Source organism: Corythoichthys intestinalis, chromosome 7 (assembly GCF_030265065.1).
Source record: "Corythoichthys intestinalis isolate RoL2023-P3 chromosome 7, ASM3026506v1, whole genome shotgun sequence".
Classification (NCBI taxonomy): Eukaryota; Metazoa; Chordata; class Actinopteri; order Syngnathiformes; family Syngnathidae; genus Corythoichthys; species Corythoichthys intestinalis.
Window position 1 is genome coordinate 34,784,298 of NC_080401.1, and position 23,372 is coordinate 34,807,669.

The 23,372-nt window shown below is 39.8% G+C and overlaps 2 protein-coding genes across 4 annotated transcripts in view; one reads left to right on the forward strand and one right to left on the reverse strand.

The window, feature by feature from the left end:
• Positions 1 to 19,976, forward strand: echdc2 (enoyl CoA hydratase domain containing 2). Of its 2 annotated transcripts, none has more exons than XM_057841753.1 (11): positions 1 to 89; positions 9,236 to 9,303; positions 9,381 to 9,468; positions 11,210 to 11,296; positions 11,368 to 11,460; positions 15,865 to 15,921; positions 16,004 to 16,066; positions 16,141 to 16,265; positions 17,034 to 17,084; positions 17,154 to 17,201; positions 17,291 to 19,976. In XM_057841753.1, the coding sequence occupies exons 2-11, from the start codon at positions 9,253 to 9,255 to the stop codon at positions 17,366 to 17,368; spliced, it is 741 nt and encodes a 246-aa protein (XP_057697736.1). In that variant the 5' UTR covers positions 1 to 89; positions 9,236 to 9,252; the 3' UTR covers positions 17,369 to 19,976. The 2 variants fall into 2 exon arrangements, with proteins under 2 accessions (XP_057697736.1, XP_057697735.1); XM_057841752.1 differs by lacking the exon at positions 1 to 89 and adding an exon at positions 6,162 to 6,401 and having other exon boundaries at positions 17,291 to 19,975.
• Positions 19,470 to 23,372, reverse strand: part of zyg11 (zyg-11 family member, cell cycle regulator) — a 15,047-nt gene continuing 11,144 nt past the window's right edge. Inside the window, exons 17-18 of one of the 2 annotated variants that reach the window (XM_057841751.1) lie at positions 21,053 to 21,245; positions 19,470 to 20,889 (exon numbers count right to left, since the gene is read on the reverse strand). In XM_057841751.1, coding sequence (XP_057697734.1) covers positions 21,064 to 21,245 — 182 coding nt within the window. In that variant the 3' untranslated portion in view covers positions 19,470 to 20,889; positions 21,053 to 21,063. Of the gene's footprint in view, positions 21,246 to 23,372 lie in introns of both variants that reach the window. The other variant, XM_057841750.1, reaches the window with a different exon arrangement.

The following is a 23,372-nucleotide window of genomic DNA, read 5'->3' on the forward strand; positions in this document are numbered from 1 at the left end:
CGATGAGGCGACCTGTTGCCCATCTGGAACCAGAACCTCGGCAATCCGTCGGGTAGCGTTTCGCTTGGCTGCAACAGAAACCACACAATGTGAGTTGCACTCCTATTTTCTGACGTCTGGAGATTACACCTCATGTCTGGACACACACACACAAACACACACACACACACACATCTGTTCAGTCATTTATATCACAGTCTGGCTGTAATTGCATAACCTGTAAAGACCTGCTCAATAATGCATGGTCAAAGTAGTCATGGCAGGCAGGTGGAAAACATTACCATCTGTGTGCTCTGTTGTCACCATTTAAAACCCTTTTGTTTTTCTTTTTTTTCAGTTTAAAGTTGCCATCTCATCAGTTCAGGAGTTATCTGAATTGACCTTTTAAACATGGACAAAAGTAATGGTCTGTTATTTTCTTCTACTTTATTCATTTTTAGTCATTTAGGAATCAGAAATTTTTTGAACAGATGGTGGTTTTCTCTCAACACTTACTGGTTAAGAATGTGCAGATTTAGCTGAAGAATGGAGAAATGGAGGATGTTTACTATTCCGAAAAAGGATGTCAATTATTCTGATTCCCCTCATTTTAGTTGTACCGTATAAACGTGTCGGAAATATTATGTGGGTTTAGTGGAAGACCTTTTTGTTTCCTCCAAAAAGAACGGTGAATCTTACACTTCTCCCATTTTTTGTCCACAATATGGCTTAATGTTTAAATTATTAATAATTTATATATAGCGGAAAACACTCAGGTGACTCGAAGTTCTGCTCTGATTTTCTTTTTCGTATATATTCCCTTTTAAACTTTTTTTTTTTCAATTTTGCTTTGTTTGGATTGATTATTTATCATCTAACATATCGGAGAAAATGCGAAAGTAACAACAACAACAAAAAATACAATTAAGCGATAGTTATGAGGTAGATATCCGTGACTTTTCTAAAGACGCCAATTTTTCATTGTTACGAAATTTGTTTAAAAGTTTAAAATATGCTAGTGAATAATTTTCGAAAGTCGTTTTTTGTTTTCAAATGAAATATTAGACATCAATTAATGATTCTAAGCTAAAAATGACAGACATTTTGAATAATAAATATAATTACCTTCGTTTTATGGCCGGGTTAAAACAAAAGCGGTTGCGCGACGTCTGTAAACGGGGGTTTCCAGGGTAAAAGGGACAAATTAAAAATAGTTCGGGGGCTTCATGCGCCATGAATCGGCTATGGCAGCATATAGACATGTTGTTCTATCAAACACAACAGTTGTTTTGGTTTAAAACACAGCAGTTTCTTTTAAAGAGGAGTGCAAGAGCAGAAAATGCTTTTTCAGTCTTGTCTGTGTTTTCCGCCATATACTGTTAAAAAAAAATAAAGGGAACACTAACATAACACGTTGTAGATCTGAATGAATTAAATATTTTTATTAAATGCTTTGTTCTTTCCATAGTTGAACGTGCTGACAACAAAGTCAGACAAAAATTATCCATGAAAATGAAATGTATCAACCCATGGAGGTCCGGATTTGGATTTATACTCAAAATGAAAGTGGAAAAACACACCACAGGCTGATCCAACTTTGATGTAATGTCCTTTAAACAAGTCAAAATGAAGCTTAGTAGTGTGTTTGGCCTCTGCATGCTTGTATGACCTTCCTGCAACGCCTGGGCATGCTCCTGATGAGGTGGCGGATGTTCTCCTGAGGGATTTCCACCCAGATCTGGACCAGCACATTGCTGAGTCCCTGGACAGTCTCAGGACCAACCTGTCGTCCTAGGAGATTCCAGGAGACAGGTAGTTACTCCAGGAGAGCTGAACGGGGCCGTAGAAGATCCTTAAACCCTCAGCAGGATCAGTATCCACCTCAGGCAGGCCACTGGTATGAATGTTTCTGACCAAACAATCAGAAACGGGCTCAATGAGGATGTCCTGACATCCTGTAGTGAGCCCTGTGCTCACTGCCAATCACCATAGAGCTTGATTGGCATTTGCCATAGACCACCAGAATTTGCAACTATGCCACTGGCTCTGTGCTCTTCCCAGATGAAAGTAGGTTCAACCTGAGCACATGCGACGGACGTGAAAGGGTCCGGAGAGCCCATAGAGAACGTTATGCTGCCTGCAACATCATTCAGAATGACCAGTGTGGTGGTGGGTCAGTGATGGTCAGGGAAGGCAAATCACTGGAAGGACACAAAGACTCTACAGGTTAGAAGATGTCACCCTGACTGCTATTAAGTATCGGGATGAAATCCTTGGACTCATTGTCATAAGCTACGCTTGTGCAGTGGGACCTGGGTTCCTCCTGGTCCACGACAATGCTCAATTTGATGTGGCTGTAGTATACAACAGTTCCTGAAGGAAGAAGGAATTGATAAAATTGACTGCCCCCACGTTCGCCTGACCTAAATCCAATAGAACACCTCTGGGACATTCTGTTTAGGTCCATCTGGCAAAGCCAGGCTGCTCCTCAGCCTGTCCGGGAGCTCAGTGATGCCCTGGTCCAGATCTGGGAGGAGATTGCCTAGGACACCCTCCGTCGTCTCATTAAGAGCATGCCCAGGCGTTTTAAGGAGGTCGTCCAGGCACGAGGAGATCACATACACTACTGTGCCTCATTTTGACTTATTTACATAAAAGTTGAATCAGTCTGTAGTGTGTTTTTCCACTTTCATTCTAACTCCAAATCCAGACCTCCATGGGTTGATACATTTGATTTTCATTGATCATTTTTGTGTGATTTTGTTGTCAGCACATTCAACTATGAAACAAACAAAGTATTTAATAAAAATATTTCATTCATTTATATCTACAATGTGTTAGGCTAGTGTTCCCTTTATTTTTTTCTTAGCAGTGTAGTTATAGTGGGGACGATAAAAATTCAACAGTTGTTCAGCCAATTTTTTTTTGTTGATAACTACAACAATTCAATCTCTAATAGCATGCTATCAGTGATAGTTAAAGCGAATCAGAACACCTCGTATAAATGACGTTCATGTGAAAGGTATCAAAGTAAGAAAATGTCTTAGACCTATGATAACGGAGAAAAGAATGTTAAAAAAAAAAAAAAGACACCACTTACGAGCACAGCCATTGTGTTACAAACGTGACACCATTCACGCCACGAAGCTTACGTACAGCACGCAAACGCTGATACACTCGAAATGTAGAAAGTTGCAAAGAAATAAAAAATAAAATGGCCACAAAGTTAGAATTTCTGGACCTATTCAATCTGTCGCTGTCTTTCTCTTTTCTCTGTCTGAGACTCATTTCCTGAGTCCATTAAAGCTTGTTTCCTTCATAGAAACTTCGCAAAGTGGGTAACCAATGCGTTATGGGTAGGTGGGACAATCAGAGATACATTTGATTAGCTAAAATAGCACTGGCATTTAAAAATATCTGACAATGACTATTTCGCCTTAACTTTTAATGCTACAAAATGCCTACTTTTTAAAGTAAAAAAGTAAGCATTTTGTAGCATTTAAGCTAGCTGACTACTACTATGCAAATTTATTGCGATATCAATTTGACTATTTAGAGATTTAAACTCCATTTGAATCTGTTCTTTTGTTTTACTTGGATCATTTTTTATTCCGTTTGATGCTAAACTCAGGTATTTAAAATTATCTTTTAAATGCATTTATTGCTCTTGTGAAATAAAAGTGCAATTCTGTCAAGTTTGAAGAAACACTCGGGAATTTGTATTTTGTATTCACATTTAATTCTCTTTTGAAAGTGCAATCTTGGCGCCAATGGATAAGCAAGTCAACATAAATGTTAATCCAAGCAAGCATCTTATACATCTAAAATTATTCTGCGACGCATGAAATGTTTGCTATCCAATGACTCGAATAACCGAACTAATTTATCCAGAGATGAATCGAGTACTTAAATAGAGTAATCGATAGCTGCAGCCCTAGTATAATCCTGTAAATGGCAGCAGCAGTAAAGTTGACATTACTTTTGTATGGCCAACAGGGCTGTGCAGAGACGTGATGGAGGAGCAGGTGCTCATAGATCAAAAGGGGCACATGAACAAAAATTTAATACACCTTACAACAACATCCAGTTCAACCAGCTTTAGAGTATAATTGGCTGTGACTGTGACAGACTTTGAGAGGGAAGAACAGTGAATAGAAATCAACACTGTCATCAACACTTTCTGGCTGTGACTCAGTCAGTCTTAACTTCTTTTCTTCCTTTAACCTCCATATCAAAACTTTCTTATTCAACTTGTACATCTGAGAACAAACCAAATTAGATGTTCACTGAGCCACCATCAGCACAGTTTTTTCAAAACTATTATTTCATTATTAGAGAACATAAAGATGTGTACCTTTACTTTGTGAAGAGAACGGACAAATATGGTTGCCTATAGAGAGTAGAGACAGACAAATCGAAATAGCCTAGGGCAGGGGGTAATTAATTATTAAAGTAGAAAACTATATAAAAGATAAATTACATTTTTTTAATCCCACCAAATAAACCTGGAAAATTCATAACAGTATTTGCTCGAACACGGTTTAACAGGATAACATCATTTTTTTTAACCACCAGATATCCTCAAACTCCTCACCAAACACCCAGACACCCAGGTCAAAGAGGAACCACGTGCAAGGGAACGCGGGTCGTGGGGGGATAGGTTGGGGGTTATGCGCCGGTTTAGCGGCACACAGATGACTTTTTAATTTTTTATTTAATTTTTTTTGTAAAGGTGTTTTCGGAGTTCAAGTTAAGTACTCGGTGGTGTGCCTGCACAGTCCGCCAGCACACACATACGCACAAAAAAAAGCCCGTCAAAAGGGACTCTTTGGGCATATAGGGGCAGGTGCTCAAGCACCCTCCGCCCACTTCCCCCCTCTGCACGTGCCCGATGGCCAATAACTGGGGATAATTTGATAAATTTTTGTTTGCGGCAAACACACACACGCACACACTAATCTGGTGCGCAGTAGAAACAATCTGATGCGCACCAGAATTCTAGTGCACACCAGATTGCTAAAATTTATTTTATTTCTGTCGATGTCCCTTCTTAGGGGCCCCATACAGTGGTACCTCTACATACGAATTTAATTCGTTCCAGGACCTTGTTTGTAAGTCGAAATGGTCGTATGTCGAGCAGGATTTTCCCATAGGAATACATTATAATTCCATTAATTCGTTCCAAAGCCTAAAAACATACACTCAATTCTTAATAAATACTGCTGGCACTGTTACAAATGGCAATTAAACATAGAGAAACAAATAAGTTATAAATAAATAATTCAGAATAATATAATAATAATAATAAGAATTAATAATTATTCCTGTAAATAATGTAACGAATCGGATTCTAATATGGCGGACACTTTTTACTGTCCCTGAACGCACCGCGAAGCTGACGTCTCAGTGAGATAGGTCGGTGCGGTAGAGATAATACTTTCGTTTTCTTGAGAGCAGTCAACTGCTTAAGTTCTTAAATAAATGATAAAAACGTGACGAAGCTGGCGATTTCCTTGGCAATGTTACCACAATAATAATTGTCACCTTAACTTATAAATAGTGGCGAACGGTGGTCGCAAGAGGACCATGGAGCTGTATTGTTGAGCCAGTTCAGGGACGCGCACCCCAAGCTCATATTTTTCTATAACTTGCATCTTCATTTCAAAGGTAAGCATCACTTTTTTCCTTGTTTCTCCAACTGTATCAACTTTTTTTGAAAACTGTGTTGATTTCTCACACAAGAAAATCCACCGTGCGTTCGTTTGCAGTGCTGTCATGTCGTCGTATTTCGAGCATGTCGTCGGATGTAGAAACAAATGGCGAGTCAAATTTTACGTCGGATGTCGAAAAGATCGTGTGTCGAAGCGATCGTATGTCGAGGTACCACTGTACTTTCAAATACATAATTGTCCGAGCCAAAAAGTTGTTCTTAAACACATCACACCGCAACTACAAGTTAGTTAGCAAGCGAAAGCCGCTACAGCCATTCAAAGCCGACAAAATGTTTTTTTTTTTCTTTTTTTATCCCAAGCGAAATGTCAGCTGAATGACAATCCATGGCAAAGAATGACAACATGTCAACAGGCATTGTAAGAAAGTTGGTACATTCTGATACGCAGTTTAGCTAAAGCCCCTCCTCTGTCGTTTCATTAACAACCCGGAAAAAAAACTGCAAACTTCCTGTTAAAAAAAAAAAAAAGTAACTTTACAGCTATCCGTCACCAAGCAGCGAAGCGACGTCAGCATGCAGTCGCTGCTCCTCCGCGGCTTGTCATGGTCGGCACTCGCCTGTCGTCTGAGAGCCCGAGCACCGGCGGTTGTAGCCGGCTTCGGTGGCCATCCGGGCGGGAAAGGGTGGTACACTAAATTCGGAGGTGGCGACCTGGAGGTAGAATTAAAGAGACTGCCCGGGGAGGACGAAGGTAGCACCTTAGACAGACTATAACATTAACTCATTAACTGTCATTGACGGCAATAAGCGTCCAATTATTTGAACCGCGAGTGGCATGACGACAATAAACGTCCAAAACCATTTAAATGAGAGGGATTTAGTAGGATAGTAATGACATTTGTTTCAAAAAGACATTTTCTCGTCAGTTAAATCATATTTATTCATACAGCCCTTTACCAAACCCGTGAGGTCCTCAAAGTTTACAACGAAGCAAATTGAAGTGCATGATAAATAAAAGGCAGGGAAGTGCAATACAGTAAAATTGAGCAAACAATGCATCTCGCTAAAAGTCATTACAGCAAAAAACAAAACATAAAACCAGAACACCTTAAAACCTGACAAACCAGGCTAAAAAAACAAGTCCCAAACGGCATTATTTTTTTACCATAGTAATACAGGCTAAGAAAAATTCTAAACAATTTAGTGCTTTACAATGTGGCGCACTTTTCATTCCTAACTACATACCCTTGTCAAACATTAGCCATAAATTCACATCTAATCATTGACTACAGTATTATACAGTGGACCCTCATGATACGAGCACAATCTGTTCCATGACCAAGCTCATAACGTGAATATGCTTGTATAATTAATTGATTTTCTCCATATGAAAGAACTGAATTCTAGTTCATGTCTGCAACACTTCCCATGACCCCCCCCCCCATGTACCCCCTAAATAATACTTCAAGGCATACTGTTTAGATAATCTGGAAAAGCAATGTATAAGAACAATTTTATTTATATAAAAAAAAATTCCAAAAGGACTGAAGTCTCGCGATATAACGAAAGAGCGAGCCAGCTGAACTGGAGGAGAGCTAACGGGCAGCCATAGCATTAAAGTGCATGTAACACCATGAAAAAAATCTTTATATATATATGGCATTATTATGTGAATTGAAATCATATTTTGAAACGATTCGACTATATACAACAATGTGGCAAAGGCCGTTGAGCTCCTCCTGTCATTATAGCACTCTGGCGCCTCCATCTGGGTGATGACGTCAGCAGAGTAGCGATTTCAGCGGATTTAGAATTCAGCCCAATGGAGGAGGAAGATTCAAAACGAGAAAAAGGCGACAGACAGAGAGCAGACTGCAAAATGTCATTGTTGTTTTAATCGCTCCAACATTATTACAGGATATACTTTGTATCCAAGTATTTTTCCACAATTGCTAAATAAATTGTATGGTCATGACAAATAAGTCTTGTGCTAAAAGGAATATGAAATATTAAAAATGAATTTATTCCGTACGACAGGACTAAATTACTCCATAATGGTCAAAACTGCTGACTTCTTAAACCTCCCGAACGGTATTTTATGCCACCAGAGTTAGTAGTACGGCTCTTGTCATTTCCCTGCGGAGACTCGAAAACTAAGAGCTTGGCTAAATGCTAACCCAAATCGAGCGGCTCTTCCAAGTCTCTCCCTCGCCTTTCGAACACGAAAAATCTCACAAAACTACCCTGACTTATGTCACACATGGCGGCGGGTGTGATTGTCTTCACCGATCAGCCAGCCCCTGGTGACGAGCAAGTTTCGCCTCATTGTTCCCCTGCTGCGGCCCCGGCAGGAAGGCAGTGCTCGTTGCCGGGGACACAGCAGGGGAATGAACGCCGAAAATGCCGCATTCTCGGTGGACAAACTGGCCGACGTCGGAGTGCGTGGCTGCCCAAGCCCAAGCCGAGGATAGCACTCTCTTGGCGGGCACACAAAGAGGGCCAAAGGGGGTGGAAATCTCGACACAATCGAAAACCATAGGCGAGAGTGTCAGCCAAGGGAGGAGGCCACTCCCGCCTTCTCGGTGGACAGGGAGCATTGTCACCCACAAAACACATGCAACCGCCTCCTAATTAAAACGTCTGCCATTATCCCAGTATTTGATAAAATATAAAACACGTAGCTTACTCACTTCCTCGTCCATCCAATGGTCTCTTGATTGTCATACCTGTTTTGCCCATTTTTCATGGTGAACAGGATCTTTTTTAAACCCACAAAGGCTCACACCACTCTCCCTGGTGTAGCAACAAAAGCCTGCAGCACATTGTGCTGGCGTGACGCGAAAAATAAACAATCTGCAAATTCAGCTGGATCCGCAGTCCTTTTGCATACAATAGTATGGCTGTATAGTGAAGATGATGTCTCCCGTTAACGTCACATCCGCCTTCTTCCTCAATCTGAGACCGTGGACGAAAGAAGTTTTTGTAGCGCAAGATTAAAAAAATTTAATAAGTATATCGATTGCTTCTGCACAAATCCAAGTGGTCCATTTCATTGAGGAGCATAAAATACCGCATGTAATGCTTTTATGTGTCAAATGCACTTTAAAGGATACGATACAACAAAACAAAACATTTTTGGTGTACGTAAACTGGGGAACATAGTTAATAATCACTTGTAAGCATAAACGATTTGGATGCACTTCGATACAAAATTAAAAAAAAAAAAAAAAAGGATAAGCGGCACGTGGGCAGATTGGGGATTCTGTTGATGCGAGATGCTCGTATGCCACCTAGCAGGACGCTGAGACATTTGGGGAGTCAAAGTGGAAGAGAGTTCCCATGCTACCTGCAAGATGCCGATGCACTCGGACACGCTATGAGAGAGAAGCTTTTTTGGATTTCACCAGTTGCTTATATCATGACAATTAGCTCAAATATTGAGACTCATTTTCTCTCGTGACGATGCTCATATTGTGAAAAACCCGTAACGTGAGTTGCTCGTATTATGAGGGTCCACTGTACTGACATTCCAATTTTATTTTACTTGGTACCTGTTGTAAAAACAATGTTTCTTCTCCATTTCAGGCATTGTGGAGGTGCTCATGTGCAGAAATAAGGCCCGGAACGCTTTGGGTCATGTGTTTGTGTCACAGGTGCGTAAAAATGCATTTAAGCGTGCTTGCAGATGCAAACTCACAAGCACGACTTGAGTGCAGCATTGTATGAGCAGATGAGGGAGCTGGTGTCCATGATGGCCACGGATTCGACAGTGCGTGTGCTTCTCTTCAGGAGTTTGGTTCCTGGGGTGTTCTGTGCAGGTAAGCACTCCAGTCAAAACAAAGTCAAACAACAGACTTTGCTTGACTTGACTGAAAATTTGGGTTTAACTCTTTCGCTGTCATTGATGAAGGTAGACATCCAATCTATTTTGACTGGTATGCCTCGTAGCAATCATTCACTGCCAGCCCCTTCCTGTCAAAATGGATTAGACGTCTCCGTCAATGGCACCAAAACATGTTCATTCACTACCAGCCCTTACAATTTAGCTTACATTTAATCATTTAGTTTTTAGACATTTTCAGTCCCAAATTTGATTTGCTTCAGCATTACCATTACGTATATTAATGAAAAAAAGTGTGCCAATTAAAACTTTACTTATGTCGCAAATGTTGGTTTAAAATTCAAATGGTTATTATTTTAATTTCCCCAAATACTATAGTTAAATTTCAAACTTTTTATGCCATACTTTTCTCGAAAAAAGTTTTTCTTATCTTTTTTATTATTATTTGAATATATGCAGTATATATATATATACACTCACCGGCCACTTTATTAGGTACACCTGTCCAACTGCTCGTTAACACGTAATTTCTAATCAGCCAATCACATGGCGGCAACTCAGTGCTTTTAGGCATGTAGACATGGTTTAAGACAATCTCCTGCAGTTCAAACCGAGCATCAGTATGGGGAAGAAAGGTGATTTGAGTGACTTTGAACGTGGCATGGTTGTTGGTGCCAGAAGGGCTGGTCTGAGTATTTCAGAAACTGCAGATCTACTGGGATTTTCACGCACAACCATCTCTAGGGTTTACAGAGAATGGTCCGAAAAAGAAAAAATATCCAGTGAGCGGCAGTTCTGTGGGCGGAAATGCCTTATTGATGCCAGAAGTCAGAGGAGAATGGCCAGACTGGTTCGAGCTGATAGAAAGGCAACAGTGACTCAAATAACCACCCGTTACAACCAAGGTAGGTAGAAGAGCATCTCTGAATGCACAGGACGTCGAACATTGAGGCAGATGGGCTACAGGAGCAGAAGACCACGCCGGGTGCCACTCCTTTCAGCTAAGAACAGGAAACTGAGGCTACAATTTGCACAAGCTCATCGAAATTGGACTATAGAAGATTGGAAAAACGTTGCCTGGTCTGATGAGTCTCAATTTCTGCTGCGACATTCGGATGGTAGGGTCAGAATTCTGCGTCAACAACATGAAAGCATGGATCCATCCTGCCTTGTATCAACGGTTCAGGCTGGTGGTGGTGGTGTAATGGTGTGGGGAATATTTTCTTGGCACTCTTTGGGCCCTTTGGTACCAATTGAGCATCGTTGGAACGCCACAGCCTACCTGAGTATTGTTGCTGACCATGTCCATCCCTTTATGACCACAATGTACCCAACATCTGATGGCTACTTTCAGCAGGATAATGCACCATGTCATAAAGCTGCAATCATCTCAGACTGGTTTCTTGAACATGACAATGAGTTCACTGTACTCAAATGGCCTCCACAGTCACCAGATCTCAATCCAATAGAGCATCTTTGGGATGTGGTGGAACGGGAGATTCGCATCATGGATGTGCAGCCGACAGATCTGCACCAACTATGTGATGCCATCATGTCAATATGGACCAAACTCTCTGAGGAATGCTTTCAGCACCTTGTTGAATCTATGCCACGAAGAATTGAGGCAGTTCTGAAGGCAAAAGGGGTCCAACCCATTACTAGCATGGTGTACCTATTAAAGTAGCCGGTGAGTGAATGTTTTTTACTGCTCCATGCAGGCGCCGACCTGAAGGAAAGGGCTGTGATGAACAACCAGGAGTCTGATCTGTTTGTTCACGGTCTGCGATCCCTCATGACCCAGATAGGTGAGAGAAAATTAAATGTTCAGGTTTTTTAACATTCCAAATTTGACTTCTGCTTTGTCTTTGCAACTCAGCCTTGTTGCCCATGCCAACCATAGCGGCCATTGATGGTGTTGCAGTGGGAGGGGGACTGGAGTTGGCCTTGGCCTGTGATCTGCGCACTGCTGGTGAGTGACAGCATAGACATATAAAAATGGTTTTAGGGTTCAGGACTTTTCATGCATTTCTACCATAACATTTTCATTCACAATTCATTACAGGCATTTATTTAACCTTTGATTTAATTCGTATATTTCCAGAAGGTTTTATTTTTTTATCCCCCAGAAGCGAATTGCTTAACATTCCTGAAGCATATTGAGAATTCTTTCGTTTAGAATTTAAAATAGTGGACTTGGATGTGGATTAAAATTCCAATTGTTTGACTTTTAAAAATATAGGTTCAAACTTCAAAATAGTTACGTTTGAGGTCAAAAAAATTGAAATTAAATGTTATATTTTCAAAATTTCAAATTGCTAATTCCTTTTATTTGAATCTTGCTTGACTTCTGAGGCATGTTTTTCTAGAAAATTAGGGTTTCATTTTCAAATTGTTGGACACTTAAGCCCCTCCTCCCTAGATTGTTATTCAAAATTCTAATTATTGAATATTTATGGCCATATTTTCTAAAAATTGTCTGACTTTTGAGCAGAGATGATTGCCCAGTTCAGCTTCCCACAAAATGTGTAAAACACAAGTGATGAAATGTATACTGTTATGTGTACATATCATTGACTAGATATGTGCAACAACACGCTCAACTTTTGTTCAGAATTAGCTTCTTATCACTGGTTATGATGCGGCTTGCTTTTCATTTACCTGCGCAGCTTCACAGTCCTTTAAACAGTGAGGGCGCTGTGCGTCTCCAGAGTTGAGAGTGCGGTAATCCACTTTAGTGAAACCAGTCATTGGCTAAAGGCTGGGTTTAGCTGACAGTCTATGAGCAGTAGGCAGGGTTTGGCTGGCTTCGATGCTCTGGTTCTCTTCATAATGATTGTATGATCTGTCTGAGGCCTTTTGATTGACAACGAACTGAACGAATCTGTGATCTTGTCGTATTAACATCCGCGGGAGACATTTTTCAATTTTTTCGTTCCGTTGTTTTGAGTCGAACGGGAGACTTTCAGAATCATCCTAGCGGCACTTGCTTCACTAAAAAGGACTAGCAAATAATCCAGTTTAGTTCTTTTATTTTTTTTCTATTGTAGCCTTGACTTCTGGCACTGTAGTTTCTTCACCTACTGAGAACCGGGTACCGCTGAGCCCTTCCACCATCACAAAGCGGATACACTTAAAGCTTCTCCTCATTGAAAGGCATCTCCCACTGCTTTTGAGGCATTGTTAAAAAAGGCATTGGGTTGAAGTTCAAATAGTTTGTCGTTTAAAATAATTTCTACAAGTCGGCAGTGACTTCATTATTTTACAAAAAATGTTTGAGGTAGATCCTTGTTTGTCTCTTTGTCTATCATGTAGCAGTAGGAACCTCTTGATACCTCAGAATACGATACGATTTGCGATACAAAGCTCACGATAACGATGATACAACGATTATCGATACATTGGAGGAAATAATTCTAGGATATTCTACAAACAACTAATAAACAGAAAAAACAAGCTTCTGTTGTGAATTGGAATGAGTTTATCACTAGTAGATGTCCAATCCATTGAACTGGGAGGGTGGCAGCGAATGAACGAACCCTCCCACTTCAAACGGATTGAACATCTATGGCCAGTAGTGGCAGCCAATGCCAGGTAATGAGGTAATTTTGGGCCATTTAAGGTCATTTACTGTACCTGTTGATTTTCAGTTACTTCCTGTGGATTTTGGGGTATTTTATGGGTCGCTCCCTGTTTTTTTAAAAGTTACGTTTCCAGTCTAAATGAATTGGGCGTCGAGCACCATCAATGCAGCCTTATAGTTAACTGAGACACTATTATGTTGGAAGAATTTGGTAGCAAGTTGTTGGTCCCCCCCCCCTTTTTTTTTTAACAGTGTAGTGCTGCAACGATTAATCGATTAACTCGAGTAATTTGATTAGAAAGAAAGATTCAAATTAAATGTTGCTGCTTCGAGTATTTGTTTAATTAAAGTGGCGTTGTAATGGTTTGTTTTGAAAGTGTTTGCATTTAGCTTGCTTTGGGTGGATACACTGCCCTCTAGCGGCAACAGTGAATATGATAACTCATTTCACATGGCTGAATCCATCTGCTCCCTGTTAAGACCAACATAAGTTTTTGTTTGCGCTAATGGTTTTTTTGAAGGCATTCGTAATTTAGTTTGAAGGTATATTTAGCCATTTTTTGTGGGAATATGTGTCTGAGCCATTTGATAAGAGCATTGTAAAAAAGCGTTAGCATTTTATTGCATTTAAGCTAGCAGACTTTTGCTATGTAAGGTAGCCAATTGTTCTTTTGTTGTACATAGGGATGGGAATTGATAGGATTTTTACGATTCCGATTCCATTATCGATATTGCTTAACGATTCGATTCTTTATCGATTCTCTTATCGATTCTAATTTTGGGAAAAAGAACAACAAATGTTTTGATTGGCATTGAGTTTGTTTAATCAGAACTCACAACCTTACAAACTCACAACGAGATCAAAAGAGGCCCAAAGCCTCAATGTTAACTGTGGCAATAAGTGGCAAATACACAAGAATGTGTAAAATTTTACTGAAACATTTATCTAATAGAAATAAAAAATATTGGTATATATTGGGAGATAGGTTGTTGTTCTGCGTTTGGCAATATGTGTTAAAGCAGGGGTCCCCAAACTTTTTCCTGTGAGGGCCACATAACTTTTCCCTTCTCTGATGAGGGGCCGGGGTCAGTTTGTAACAAAAAAAGTGTGACGATTGCAGAAGTGCATAAATGTAAAAAAAATATTGTTTTTCAGAAAGCCACAATCAAATAACCCTTTCTGGATTCTTCACGGAATTAAAGTAAATAAAATAAAAATAATAATATAATAATAATAATTAATAATAAAAACACTATTAATTAAATAGATAATAACCAAATAAACCGCTCTGAATTCTTCAAGGAAAAAGGCCAGGAAATAAATAACACGATTGAGAAAAAAAAAAAATCAAAATGGCCGGACCAAATGTGGAGGCGGGCCGTATTTGGGCCGCGGGCCGCAGTTTGGGCACTCGAAGAAATGCCGCATCCAAGCGAGTGAGCGTGCGAAGTGAGAGAGGGATACACTTCTACGAGCCTACGTTCTTTGTTAATGTTAATATCTACAGAGGCAACGCCTGTATGAATAATCTTTTGTGTTGTTGTTGTTGTGTTTCCACTCGCGATCGGACACTTAAATTCTGTTGTGTAGTGGTTTGAACGATGTGCTAATGCTAGCGAACGAATGCTAACCATACTGTTATTAGCAGCTAATCATCGCTGATTTACGTTGATGCAAACCTGTTTGTTATTGGGGACGAAATTGATTTGTTTCATTTCTATTTTTAGTTTCACTCTTCAAGTGATGGTTGAATAAAGTCAGCAAATTATACCAACGTCTTCTGTATCGTCATTTCGGAGTTTAGCTAGCTGTATAGCTGTCTCGGTGAGGACAGTGCAGTCTATTCCCTCCCGATGCAGTTATCTCCACCTTGCAATGACTGCAAGTCGCTTTGTTGTAATTTTTCCTCGTGAAGTGAAGACACACTTTCGAGCGTTTGAAACTACGTGCTGTCATTGTTATGTTTATGGCTGCAATGCTCGTGCTTACCCATCGTAACCTTTCATTTTCACACTCTTTCCTGGTGAAGTGTAGTCCAACTTTGGAGCGAGTGGTTCTTGGCGCCATGCTAGTTTGATGCGTCTGGACAACAAGACACGTCACGACGCAATACGCGTCTTTAGGAATCGTTAAAGGGATCGTTAAGGCTTTTTCATTTTGATGTCGAGGCCTCGAAACACTCGGAACCGGTTCCGAATTGGAATCGGATTTCGATTCCCATCCCTAGTTGTACATAGATCCTTTTTTTAATTTTATATACCATAGATCCTTTTTTTAGTTTTATATACCGTGTGAGGCACAACTCAGGTATTTAAATTTTTTATGTCCCTTATCCGATTACTCAATTATTCGAAATAAATAGTTCATCGATTAATCGTTTACTAAAATAATCGATAGCTGCAGCCCTATTTCGAATGAACGAACGTTCCCAGTATAAATGGATTGGGTGTCGAGCACCGTCAATGGCAGCCTTTGAGTTACCTGAGACACTATTATGGTGGTAGATTTTGGTAGCAACTTGTTGGTCCCTTATTTATTTATTTTTTATTTATTTTTTTTTTTTGTAAACACTGACACTTTTTCAAAACGATATCTCGATTCTTGGCAGGAGCATTTCGATAACCTTTTGGGATACAAAGTATCACGATATATCACCATTTCGATATTTTGTCACACCTCTACCATCTTGTTATAAATATGCAACCAGTCCAGGTGGCCATAATAACTGACACTTAGGCCGTAACAATGCTCATCATCTCCGACCTTCACTCGTCCGCTTGGCTTTTCCCCAGCGTGTTCCGCACAGATGGGCCTGATTGAGACGACGCGAGGGCTGCTCCCGGGGGCCGGTAAGACGTCACGCTGCGAAATCTTTTAACGGGGGCAAAGAAAGCGTTGACTTTGAGTTTTGTTATTTTCCTCGCGGCACAGGGGGCAGTCAACGGCTACCTCGTGCTGTGGGCTTGGCCCTGGCCAAGGAGCTTATCTTCACAGGTGAGAAATACAGTAAAAATCTTGCATGGACAGAATAAATATTGTCTTTTTTTTTTTTTTTTAAATCGCGACAGGGAGATGCGTGGGAGGGAAGGCGGCTGCCGAGATGGGCCTGGTGAACAGAGTGGTGCAGCAGGACGGGACGGGTGAGGCGGCGTACGCGGAAGCGCTCGGCCTGGCCAGAGAGATCCTGCCCCAGGTCTGCCTTCGTCTTGCCCTCCACAGACTATTAAATCCTCCTTCAATTTACCCTTTCCACCCCCTCTCGTCTTTCTCCGCGGGCTTCTGTCGTTCCGTATTTCTTCTACTCCAGCTCAGACGCCTGCAGTCGGTGAGGCCGCGGTGGCAGTGGAGTGGAGAAATGGGCCAACCGTAGCGTTCACATCAGTTAACTATAAACTACTAGTTGAAAATATTTTATGGAATACACCATGTTTTCCAAATCAACTATAGTGAATTCTTTCATGGCGAATTTTTAAAAAAGCACAGTATTAAAAAATTACTTCTCAAAGGGAGAAGCGACCAATTGGTGACAAAGTGATATTGTTTATGATGATAGGTAAATCGACCTCAATTAATCATTGGTGTCATGGTTATTTTTTCAAAATTGTAGTCATTGGACTTGTGAATTGTGGTTCAAAATTGTAATTGTTTGACTTGAAATGGTTGTTTTAAAGTTAATCTAGTTAAAATTTTGTTGAAGTGCTGCGTTCATTGGTTTAGTACCACTAGACTGAATTAATTCGTTGAATCCTAGGTCATCATTGTAAATTTGCTGCTCTTGAAGCAATAAAAAAAAAAAAAACCTTTATAAGCTATGTACTTAAAATTTTTTAAAAAGTATGTCGGACTCAAATATCAGTTTACAAAATCGGCTTTGGATATTGGCAATCGGCATTTGAAAATCCCATATCGGTCGACCTCTAATGAGGAAGATGTTAAAAATCTAAGTTTTGTTGTCCCCCAGGCCCCCATTGCTGTGCGGATGGCTAAAGAGGCAATGATCAGAGGCATGGAGGTACACAAGTTGTTTGCTATTCTTGTTTACACTACTTTTGTGCTATGACTGATTTTTGACTCTTGCTAGGTTGACATCACTTCAGCAATGGCCATAGAGAGGATGTGCTACGCTCAGGTAAACAACTTCATGGGTTTGGAGTGTTTAGCGGCTTCGATTGTGCAGGTGTGCTTAATCAAGTGGTTGGTGGGTGTCGACCGTTTCAGGTCATCCCGACGCGGGACAGGCGGGAGGGTATGGCAGCCTTCATAGAGAAGAGACCTCCGCGATATATTGGTGAATGAGTTGTTCTTATTTTTGGGATGAATCACTTTACTCAAAAAGGAGTCAGTGAATGTTATACAAACCAACTAAATGTATATGGCGGAAAACACTTAGATGACTTGAAGTTCCGCTCTGAAACCCCCAATTTGGCCAACTTTCAAAATTGTCCGATATGCATGTGTGATACATCATTGGAAAGCTTCAAATCTCAATTTTCTTGGGGAAGAAAAATTCTGAACAGGAAGGAATTAAAAAAAAATAAAATAAAAATTCAAACAGCAAAACCCTATTTGGAGGTGAGAGCATGAAAGAGCAGAATTAAAGACGCAGTGACTTTAACGAGATATTATCGCGTACTTACCTTGTTTCGATCCAAAAACTCCATGTAGCAACTATCACATGCTCGGGGCTCTAGACCCTGCACTGATCAACACGGGGACCCTAGCAGCCTTTTAAAAAACTTATAAAGAGATTACTCTAAGCCGCTATAGAGACTGACCTCTAGCATGATAAAGAATTGCCCAAGGTTCAAATCAGGGCATTCAGCCAGACACACAAACACTACATTGTGTTCCCATAACAAAAAGTTGAGGAATATGAGTGACTAAAGATATGATAGTCATAACATGCCTTAACAATCAGCTCCGTCGCAAAGACAGAACATTATCCATCTGCTGACATAGGCGAATGCTGCCTAGTTCTGATTAAATCTGTGCCAATTTTATGTGTCATGGAACTGCTTAACTGGTCACTAAGTACCTTGGACAAGATTTTCTCAACAATGTGACCTACATCGAGCCAACGCCCATGTCCGGCCAACACTTTCACGTCTGGATAACGGAAGATCTCTTAGCAGAAAAACTCTAACCTAATCAATGAGCAAACGGATGTTTGACTGCTTGACCCAAGTGTCATGTCTAATCAATGACTTTTGGGAAGTTAATTCATGTGTAAAAAAACAAAAACAAAAAAACTGTACTTGTATCACAATGTGAAATGCCTACGTTATCATGCGAAGATTTTCATCCTTTGGTTTAATGGGGATGGGATTTAAGAAGCCCAGGCTTCTCCCGGAAGCCCTTGTCTTTTCTTCGGGTTAATTAATCTTATCACAATGCTATCTTGTAACTGCCAATGATACCGATGATGATGATGACAATAAACAACAAACAAACAAATCACTGAGTGTCAAGACACAGCTGTGAATGGCCACAGCTGGATATTTTGGGGATTTTATGGGTGAAACATGGTAATACAACAAGGGTCGCGACGCAGAAATCGCAGACATCAAGAAGTAGTTGAGATTTTGTTTTTCATATATTTACCCTTTTAAACGTTTTTACATCTTTCTTTGGAGCGATTATTTATCATCCAACATATCTGAGAAAATGCGACAGTAACAAAAAAAAAACAAAAAAAACAATTAAGTGATAGTTATGAGGTAGATATCCATGACTTTTTTGCAGACACTATTTTTTTCATTGTGGCGTTGTTTAAAAGTTTAAAATATAGGAGTGAATATTTTTTTAAAGTTCTTTTTTTTTTTAAACAAAATATTAGACAATTAATGATTCTAAGATGAAATGACAGACATTTTGAATAATAAATATAGTTACCTTTGTTTTATGGCTGAGTTGAAACAAAAGTGTTTGCGCGACGTCTGTAAATGGGCGTTTTCAGGGTAAAACAGAAAAATATTTCAGGGGCTTAATACACCGTGAATCCGCTATGGCAGCATATAGACATATTGTTCTATTAAACACAACAGTTCTTTTGGCTTAAAATACAGCAGTTTATTTTAAAGAGGAGTGCAAGATCAGAAACTGCTTTTTCAGTCTTGTCTGTGTTTTCCGCCATATATATTTCCTGCTATTCATATTCTCGAGTATGCAGTTGAATGTGAGCCTTCAAAGTATAGTTTAATAAACTGTAGTTTGGAAAATTCCTGAAACATGTCTTTTTGGACAGCTTTTGTCCAAGTTTGCACATTCATAATGAATTTGTCCAAAACATCTTAAACAGCATGACTTGACATACTAATCAAGCAGTGGAATGTATATTCAATAAGAAATGTGTTTCCAAATTGGAAAGAAATTATTAGCACCAAAACAGATCCATAGACCTTGTTGATTTTTTTTTTATTCTTTAAAATGAAATAAAATAATCATTAATGTACAATAAAATAAATGTGATGCAATTCTGAACAAGCTAATACAGTTTTTCCTTTGAGGCATATTTACACATTCCAATACCACTTTGCAACTAACAAACATGCTTACACATTGGATAAATCTTACAAGGATAAAAATGTAGCATTACGAGAATTCAGATTCAAAAATTGAAAAACTTGTGGCGTTATGTGAATTTAGTCAAACATTATGGGAATGAAGTCGAAATGCTGTGACAATTAAGTTGGACAGTTACGGTTCAGTAAGCATTGTACTCGCCAGTCCTAGTTCAAATGGGTTGACTTACGATCCTGACCAAAGCCACGCCTCCTAGGATTGAAGATATTGACGAGATAACAGCTAATGTTTTATATACGATGTACTGTAATGTAACCCAACAGTATACATTATCGGTTTAATTTAGTATTTTTAGAATGTACGTATAATCTGTTAAGATTACAAAAAGAATCAGTTGATGAGCAATGAAAACAGTTATTTTTCCAAATACTGTATTTTTTTTTTTTTTTTTTTTTAAACTTTCGGTCAGTTTCCAAAATTTGACAAAATGTTGGACTTTTTGTTCAAACTGCAAACTTCAGTTTTAGGAGAATACAAATAAAACGTCATGCTTTTAATGTATTACATTAAAAGATTACAGGTTACAATTTTTATGAAAATTACAGCCATTATGGAACAAGAATTTAGTCTTGAAGTTGTGTGAATTGTCATAAGTCAAAAGGATGTGATTGAAACTTGGCAAATATGAAGTTGCAGCAATGAGAGTAGGACGTTGTGATGTTGCCATTGATAAAACAAAGTTACGTAACAGGTAAAATTCAGGAAATGCTAATGTCATAAGTTCTGATAATAGTATAAAAGGTGGGAATACCATCGTGTCTCAAGAAGTCGAAAAAGTTACGGAAATAAAGTTGGGATGTGATGGGAATAAATCGTCATTTTAAGTTCATCATAATCACATTTTTTGTCAAAGCTAGGAAACTAATATCACATTGTTTGAATAAAGTCAAATTCTTTTACTGTTTTATCATGAAATTACATTATTTTCTGTAGAATTTGGACTTCACAATGCAACCTTAACATATTGACACATTTACACATATGCCACTCTCTCGATAACACTGTCTCTCTATGTAGCCTATAATACATTTTTAACCTCAGTTTCTAATCTCATTTACAGCACTTAAGTATCATTGCGACATGCTTCATCTCAGACAAGAAAAAATATCTCAAAAACATTGAAGCGTAATTGTAACATTCTTGTGTAATATAAATAAGGTTTGTGTGCAAACAACCGCGTACTGTCCATTCCCCCCCCCCACATGCAACACTCAGGTCTTGCAGGTTTAGTTTACCTGAAAGAGAAAAAACTTTCTTTGTTTATTTTGTATTTAAGTAAAAATTAAGAAAATGCGCTAGGATTGCTGTCTGCCTTCCAAGTCAAAATGGGTTGGATGTCTAGCGCTCTCAATGGCAGTAAATTACAATGGCACCTACTGAAACTATATATTTTTTTACCCTGTTGGAGCTTATTGTTGAGGTGGCATGCGGGCGGCGGTGTGCTGTCCAGTGCGCGCCTGGTGGCGTTCCAGGCTTTCCAATATGCTCTCGGTCAGCTGCCCGACATCCGGGTGCGTTTGTGGGTTGGCGTGTACGCGCTCCAACTGCTGCAGGCCACCTTCCTCCAACAGCATACTGCAGTAGCGCCCGGCTACAAACACACCGTACAATACCGTCACAAACAAGCCCGTCGAAAGGGGGGGCAACTGGGTATGTTGTCCCGGGCCTCATGGGGGCCCCTGAATGACCCTTAATTTATTTTACTTTACATTCATATATTTTTTTTAAAAAATCTTTGTCTGATTTAATATTATGTTATACTCGATATATACTTGAAAACTAACATGTTAAATATTTCAAATATATATTTTTTCCTTTTTTTTTTGCACAATCCCCCCCCCGCCTGACAATCGTTAACATTGATTAATCAAAATGGTGAAGGCATGTGTGGCGGTTGGTTGCAGTAACAGAGAAGATAAACAGTCATTTTAGTAGTTGCTGTGCGCCCATTGTTAAAAGGGCAAATCTCGAAAGCAGCACGGTTTGTTTATCTCGGTCCATGATGCGTTTGTGTCGACAGCCGTAAGACAGCGGCGAAAACATCACAATAATGCCAACACGATCGCAGACATCATCAGACAGAGACCACGAAGCTCGTCGCCACGGTCGCGCAGCAAGAAGGTAAGCGCAACAACAGGTGTTGTGCCGAAAAATAGCCGCCCTGCGGGAAATGTCCCCCCTGACGGGAGCGCCCACACAAAAACAACTTTCTTGTACCGTGAAAATGTATTATTTTACTCTGCTTGAACTAATAAATGTCATACCTGTGTGATTGTCATTGGGATATGGTCGTGTAAACATGTAGATTAATACATTTCTGTTCAAAGATGGTTACGTGGCCCAGTCCACTATTTGTTACTAAAATACAGTACTAATATTTTGTGTAATTTAATTATTAAAAACTGATCTTACAGTCGTAAATCCATTACTGTAATGCGCCCATGAAAACATTTGATGTTTTCACGTCAATAAAGCGTTATAAGTAAGCGCTCCCGTCAGGGGGGACATTTCACGCGGGGCAGCTACTTTTCGGCACACACCGGCCCGTTGTCGATCAAGTTTCATTTTATAATCGTGACAACGGTGACGCTCAGCTGACCAAATGTTGGTTTATATTCGGGCCTGTGCCGATTTCTGGTACCCGACTCCTCATCATGACATAAACTGGAGTATGATTGGAAATTTTGTGGTCTCAGGATGAGCTCTGACGCACGGGACGGGACTGGACGGAAGCAAATTTCAGTTTGGGCATTAAATATGGATCTGGTGACTGGATCGACTGAAGCTTTTCCAAATAACGGCTTTTATGCAACTCATCCAATGAGTTTACAGCCTCTGAAAGCACCGGGGCTTCCATAATTTGCAAGTGAATCCACCTTTAGAACTACGATCAAACAATGACGGACAATATGGCGGCACAATACAGCGATCACGTGATTGTGTGACGTTGGTGATTGGGGTCAATACTGTTTCGTTGCTTAGCAGTGAGGCATAGCACTCTCAGTTGTATTGTACTGTAGCCTACATGGGACAATAGATAGAAATGGTTTATATTGTGTCACATCTCATTACGGTCTGATAAATTTAATTACAATCTCAAATAATTTGAAAATTTACACTGTCACTGCTTGCAAAGCGTTAAAAGTACTGCGTATGTTGTTGTGACAAGCCGGTGGGGTGGGGTGGGGCCCTATAATGGTCTCTTGTCCCCGGGCCCCTGCAAGTCTGTTGACAGCCCTGGTCACAAATATTCATTACAGTATATACTGTAGTGAACCCATTTGAGAATGTTCCTACTTGCTAGCTAAAATAATACACAATTTCTTTTACGGGCAAACAGGTTTCATCATTTCTTGTTGAGTTAGCAGACATTAATCTTGTCCAGTGGCTGACAGCGTCAGGGTGCGTGAGTGTTTAATTATCCAACAACTCGTGAGTTTCTTGGTGTAGCTTTGTGTGATTGTAGCGCATTGTCACACCACGCACCCTTAGCTTCATTTCCTAGTGATATCATTCCTGAGGCTATGTTTGAGAGAAGGTGGGTTATTTATATGTACATACCAATTTTTTTATTTGTATTATTTTTTCCCCCATCAAAATAGAACATTGGTGCTACTACAGAAAAAGATTGCTACAATAGGGCGCTCGTTTGCTGGCGCAGACAAAGCTATAGCCTCTCTGTCAGACTTGATCAAACACTAGGGTTTTTAGTCACAAA